Source organism: Emys orbicularis, chromosome 6 (assembly GCF_028017835.1).
Source record: "Emys orbicularis isolate rEmyOrb1 chromosome 6, rEmyOrb1.hap1, whole genome shotgun sequence".
NCBI classification, from domain to species: Eukaryota; Metazoa; Chordata; order Testudines; family Emydidae; genus Emys; species Emys orbicularis.
This window is the reverse complement of record NC_088688.1, coordinates 23,581,271-23,587,702: the sequence shown is the minus strand read 5'-3', so window position 1 is coordinate 23,587,702 and position 6,432 is coordinate 23,581,271. Positions and strand designations below refer to the sequence as shown.

At 48.1% G+C, this 6,432-nt stretch overlaps 1 protein-coding gene across 3 annotated transcripts in view; it reads left to right on the top strand.

Annotated features, from left to right (window-relative positions):
* Window positions 1-747: 747 nt before the first annotated feature.
* NPR3 (natriuretic peptide receptor 3) overlaps window positions 748-6,432 on the top strand; it is a 53,834-nt gene continuing 48,149 nt past the window's right edge. For 2 of the 3 annotated variants that reach the window (XM_065406691.1, XM_065406690.1), the window contains exon 1: window positions 748-1,441. In XM_065406691.1, coding sequence (XP_065262763.1) covers window positions 748-1,441 — 694 coding nt within the window. The remainder of the gene's footprint in view (window positions 1,442-6,432) is intronic. The other variant, XM_065406692.1, reaches the window with a different exon arrangement.

Genomic DNA, 6,432 nt, shown 5'->3' with positions numbered 1-6,432 from the left:
TACAGCATTACGTGTTACTCGCTGCATCCCCAGCTCCTGACTTTAAACGGGTCTTTTGCACGCCGTGTTGGGACACGTGCACGGTGAAGAGAAAAAGAACGATCGCATCGAGGGGATTTTCAAAGTCCGGATTGCAAGGGTGAGCGCGACTTCTCAGGCAAGCAACAGCCGAGCGGTGTCTTTTTATTTCCTACCCACCTCTCCCCTTGCTCCAGGTTTGCAGCGCCCTTTGCAGCCATTGCTCATCAGAGCGCCCCTGGGCGAGATGTGGGCTGGTTACAGAAAGAGGGGCGGTGGGGGGGCCGGGATTTTGTTTGGGGGGGAGGGGGCGGAGGGGCGGATCAGCCCTGCAGGAATGTTAATGAACGACTCCTCCCCAAACACAAACCCGGCCTCGCAGCGCCATGTGTGGCAACAGGCGCGTTGGCTCCCACACTATTTAAACAGAGGGCTATAGACCAGCGAGGATCAATAAGATCAGCCAGGAGGCAGAGCGTGGGGGAGGAAGATGCCCCACCAATAACAAGTTGCTGGGACAGTTAGTTAACCTGCCAAACACCCTTAAAATCAGCCACCCAACAACCGAGAGAAAGCCAGCAGCTCCCTCTTACCCCACGGGCTAGTGATCTCTGTATTAAAGTGTGTAGGGGGAGGAGGTTGGTAGCACTTTCTTGTTCTGTGCAGGGCACACAGGGGGACTCGGAGGCAGCGGCGAGAGGGGGGAGGGAGCTCACTGCTATTGAAACAATGCCATCCTTCTTCTTACTTAGCGTCCCCTGCATCCTGGTGGCTTGGATGCTCCTGGCAAGCAGCAGCAGCAGCCCCGACGAGGAGAAGCTGATCAGGGTCCTGGTGCTGCTGCCCAAGGACAACTCCTACCTGTTCTCCCTGGCCAGGGTCAAGCCAGCCATCGAGTACGCCGTGCGGAGCCAGCAGGAGAACGGGACCTGCCTGCCGGGCTACCGCTTCGAGGTCATCTACGAGGACTCCGAGTGCGGCAACCGGGCGCTCTTCAGCCTGGTGGACCTGGTGGCCCTGAAGCAGCAGAAACCGGACCTGCTGCTGGGGCCCGTCTGCGAGTACGCGGCTGCCCCGGTGGCCCGGCTGGCCTCCCACTGGAACCTGCCCATGATCTCGGCTGGGGCGCTGGCCACCGGCTTCAGCACCAAGACGGGCGAGTACTCGCACCTGACCCGGGTCTCGCCCGCCTACTCCAAGATGGGCGAGATGTTCCTGGCCCTGTTCCGGCACCACAAGTGGAGCCGGGCCACCCTGCTCTACAGCGACAACAACCAGGAGCGCAACTGCTACTTCACCATGGAGGGGGTGCATGTGGTCTTCCAGGAGGAGGCGTTCCCCATGGCCGTCCACAGCTTCGACGAGAGCGGCCGCTACTTGGACCTGGACGAGATCGTGCGCTCCATCCAGGCCGGGGAGCGAGGTGAGTGAGCCAGCGGCAGCACGGGCACCCGCGGGGGTAAATTCCCCCTCCCTCTTGTCCCGATCACACCCCGCCAACTCCACTGGAGCAGGACACCCGCCCGAACCTCCCCTGCCCCCTGGCTGGAGCATCCCGCCCCAGCCAGGGCTGTAGCCCCGCTGTGCCCCTCTGCGTTCATCGCCTCCCTCCAGTGCCTCCGGGTGGAGCTTTGTCCAAACCAGCCCCCCGTCTCCGCTGAAGGAGCCTTGGCCAAATCATCGCCCACCGGTGGAGTTTAGTTAAATCGCCGCAGTCCCCTTCCACCCCCTATCCCCCCCCAACGATGCACCCGCCGTAAAAACCTGGCCCAAGCGCTCCCTGCCCAAAGCCCTGGGCCAGTCTCCCAGAAAGCGCCTCGTGGGTGGAGAAGCGTAGTGCAAAGCCCCCTCCTGCGGCCGTGCAGAGGAGCTGCGGCTCAGCCGCCGGTCCGGCCCCAGTTCGCCGCCGCCGCCCTGCAGCCCGCTCCACCAGTGCCGAACGGGTGTGAGACGCTGTCAGATCAGCGTCTGCAAAGCAGCACCTCGCACTGGTGCAAATGGCTACGCAAGGTAGCAGAGAATCAATCTCCCGGTGTCTAGTAGAGCAGATTTCCACGGGCAGTCAGTCCTTCCCATAGTGATCTGCAGAAATGGGGACCATATAAGCCTCCCCCTTTAAAGCAAAGAGACAACGTTGTTTTAAAGCTGGGGAACGTCCGATAAAGCCCTGACTGTGTGCAGCTTGTGAAATGCGGGCACTGGGGGCGGGGGAGGGTCTTCTACTCCCCTTTGTGTGGAAAGTCATTGCAATAGGATTACTAGGCCCTGATGCCACAGCGGTTTATTCCCACGTTGACTGCATGTAAACGGGAAACATTCAGGGGATTCCTAGCTTGCAAAACATGACGCCCAGAATTCAGTCCCTCCAGCCAGTGGTTTGTTGAACGCATTCACCGTCCCATTAAGTAACGCCGTCTCCCATATACGCTGCGCTCCGGAGTGCTCTCCAGCTTCCTTAGCTGGGAATGAGGGTGTGCAGTGAGCTGTGTTTTTCCCGCCATGCAGTCGTGCACCTGAACTGGGGGAGATGGAGGGCGTAGGTGCAACGTGTTGACAGCAGCAGCCGGCAGCTTGTCTGATCCGTAAGACAGCTAGTGAGACATAGCCATTAATTGTACCCGCCTGCGTTCAGCTGGGGCGACACTGATAATCTGTTTGAAAGTAAAGCAAACTCCTCGCGGAAGTAACACGGTGAAATGTATGTGTTGGTAAAGCAGCAGAGGGTCCTGTGGCACCTTTAAGACTAACTGTTAGTCTTAAAGGTGCCACAGGACCCTCTGTTGCTTTTTACAGATTCAGACTAACACGGCTACCCCTCTGATACTTGGTAAAGCAGGTTTGCGTATCGAGGCTCGGAAGCAGAATAATCCGAAATACAAAGCAGTATGCGCAAGAAATGATGAATAAACATGACTATGAAAATGCACAGGATGAGATAAAACTTTGGCCCAGAATGACTTAACCCTTCAGGCATTACTTTGCTGTTTATCGCCTGTTGCAGCTAAATCCTCGAGTATCTTTTTTTCAGCTAGCTCTTTGCACGTTTTGCATGCTGCGTGCATTTTCTGTTTTAGAGAGGGTATTGGTTATGTTTCCTCAGGTATATAATAGCAAACATGCCAGAGTCTTTTTTCTAGCGCTTCCCCTAAAACGTGACACATTAAAAATGTGTTAATTGTGCATAGAGATAAGTGAGAGATTTTCTAGGCAATTTTGTTGTGTATGCTGTGCTGCAAATATTTCATGTTTTGTGCTTTCAAGTGGCCACTCACAGTATCGGCAGGGTAGATCTTTTGTGTCGTTTCCTGTTTTTATTCAGATCGGGAAGTTTTCTCCGTTCAGGTCTCTCACTGATGGCTTTTAGGCTTTTAGTTCAGCACTGCGGTAGCTATCAAAGGAGCCAGTTATGCAAGTGGTGGGGGTGGGATATACACTGCAGAAGCTTTACACTGGCTCTGCTGTGTTACTCATTGCATATGTATGTCCTCTGTTATGCAGAGACATCTCAAAGGGCAGATTTCACTGTTGGTCTGGGGCACTTAAAGACTCATTGACTAATTCTGATTATGGAGCTCTCGCGCACACACACACACAGAGATAGTATACCAAATAATCTAAATGCCAGAGTAAAAGAAACATGGAATGCTTGTGTGGTGTTTGAGTATGAAAATTACATGTGGTTTCTGAGTAACCTGCTTAGAACTTGTAGGGAACTCTCCCTGAAATAATTAATGTGGACATATAGTTCCTTTAAGGTTCTATTTAAAATATATTGAGTTTTGCACCTCCTTACACCAGGCTGAATTTGGCCCAGCATCTGAGCTGTATGGTATTTTGGCTGATCATCCTCATTAGCAGGGATTAATGCAGATAAGGGTAGTTGAGACCCTGGAGGTATTGGGAGAGGGAGGACACTTGAAAGGGGTAATATTTTGCCCAGCTGACTATCACATGTTGAAAAGTTTGGGCATGATTCTGTTCCCAGTGAACCCGCTGACTTAGATGAGAGCAGGACCAGCGCCTTTGGGTGAAATCCTGGCTCTATTGAAATCAATTTGAATTTTGCCATTTACTTCAGCGGGGGCTAGGATGTCACCCGTTTGTATTTATAGTAGAAATCTGATTTATTTCAACAAGCTGCATTGCTAACAAGAGAGAACACATGTATCTGCCAAACCGCAGATTTTTGGATTGGACAGCAGATCTGTTGCTTATCCTGCAAGTTTTTGTTTTAGTGACTCTGCATATGTTCAAAGGTTGAGCAAAGAAGTTTTCCTCTCATCCTGCTAAGTCTTACCATGGAGATTTCCTCCCCGCTCCTTCCATTTAGAAGCCCCGTTGAGTATTGAATAAATAACAAAAACATTTTGTGGAAGCAGCTAGCAGGGGAACATGTGAATTCCTCACTCTTGCATGTGTGCAGTAATTTTGCCACCAACTGTTAGCAAAACAACAGGGAGATAAGTGGCTTGTAAAACATCTTTAAAAAAATTACCCTTAGGCTGGATGAATTGATTATATATCATATAATAGCAAAAAGCGTGAAACATAATAGAACAACCCACCTATTTAGAATGCACTGGATTAATTGCAAACCTGAATTAATTACTTATTAATTTATTCATTTGGTACATAAGCATATTAAATGACATTTCCCTGCTACAGGCAATGCTAACCTGGGAAATTTTTTTGTTAATTGCTTGTTGAAAAGAAAAACAACCAAAAAAAAAAAAAGCAGAAACATGTCAAAATATTCCAAGCATGCACTGTGCACTAATTGATAGTGGATCAAGTTAAAGAAACTCCTTCCCTAAAACTGACTGGAGATTTAAATTTTAAAATATGCACTTAAAACTATTTTTTTAACTCCCAGTTAAATAGAATCCTATTGAGTGAGTGATTTATTTTTTTTTCAAAACAGATACAAATCACGTTCCATATAACCCCAATGCAGTCACTACATAGTATATTTGTATTGATGCAGTGTATATGCTTTAGGACTTTGCACTGGTGATATAGTTACACTGGTGTGAATTTCCTGAACTCACAGGGCCTATGAGATAATTGGTACCAACTGATGGATTTTTAATATCTCATTCAGGAGAGCACTTAAGCAAGTGCTAAAGTTGAACAGAGGAATTTAAGCACTAGTTTAAGTGCTTTCCTGAATGAATAAGATGCAACAAATGACAGCTAGCCAAAATAGCCAAGCAGAGAAAAGCATTTTTAATTAACATAAGGTTTATGTCTCTGCTTTGTTTTCTTGATGATTAAAAGCATAATAATTCTATTTCAATAAGAAAAGTGTTAACCTGTAGCAGATGGAACTTGATTTCTTTTCTAATCTCTTCCTAATTTCATTATATATATAATAAAAATACACAGCCACATTTTATTTTAACAAAGGGAATGGTGTTCCCTTCCTTCAACTCATTTATCTTCAGTTTCATTCCTGTTTACAAGGGGAATTTCCATAATTTCTCAGAGGATTATACTTGCAATTGATTGTTGCTTAATTTTTCATATTTTTTTTTATTCGAATGAGAGTGACAGTCACTGAAATCTTGATATAGATTCAAATTCTACTCATTTTACTCATGCAGATAGTCCCACTCACTTTCATGGCAATGGGGAAGGGATTTACTTCAATGGGGCTTATGCACATGTTTTAAGTTAAGAACCTGCTTATGTGGTCATTCATAAATGTCTGCATTAAAGAGTTAATGAAGTTTAGTTTTCAGAATACACTTTTTACAATTATCACACTAAGGTAACATTTTGAAAATGTAGTTTGGAAACCAGAATTCCAGTTCCTGCAGCCTCCTGTATCGTACATCCATAACAGCATGGAGCACACCCTCCTGTCTCTGCACCCTCCTGGAGGGTGTGGGTGTTTCTGGACTGCCTCTACTGCATGGTGGCCATGTGTATGTAGCTCTCTGCACCTGGCACACCTGGCGAGCTGCACCAGCAGGATTGCCGTGCTGTGTTCAGTGACATCTTGGATCCCATCCATGTGGTAGCGTTATCCCACGTGCCCTGGGTAGGATCAAGCCCTAATACAGAAGTACAGTACATTTTAAAAGTTATACCATGGTTATGACCCTACCAAATTCATGGCCCATTTTGGTCAATTTCACAGTCATGGGATTTAAAAAATCATAAATTTCATTATTTCAGCTATTTAAATCTGAAATTTCAGTGTTGCTATTGTAGGGGTCCTGACTCAAAAAGGAGTTGGGGAGGGGGTCACAAGGTTATTGTAGAGGGGGATGCGGTACTGCTACCCTTACTTCTGCACTGCTGCTGGCAGCAGTACTGCCTTCAGAGCTGGGCAGCTGGAGAGCAGCGGCTGCAGGCCGGGAGTCCAGCTCTGAAGGCAGAGCTGCCACCAGCAGCAGCGCAGAAGTAAGG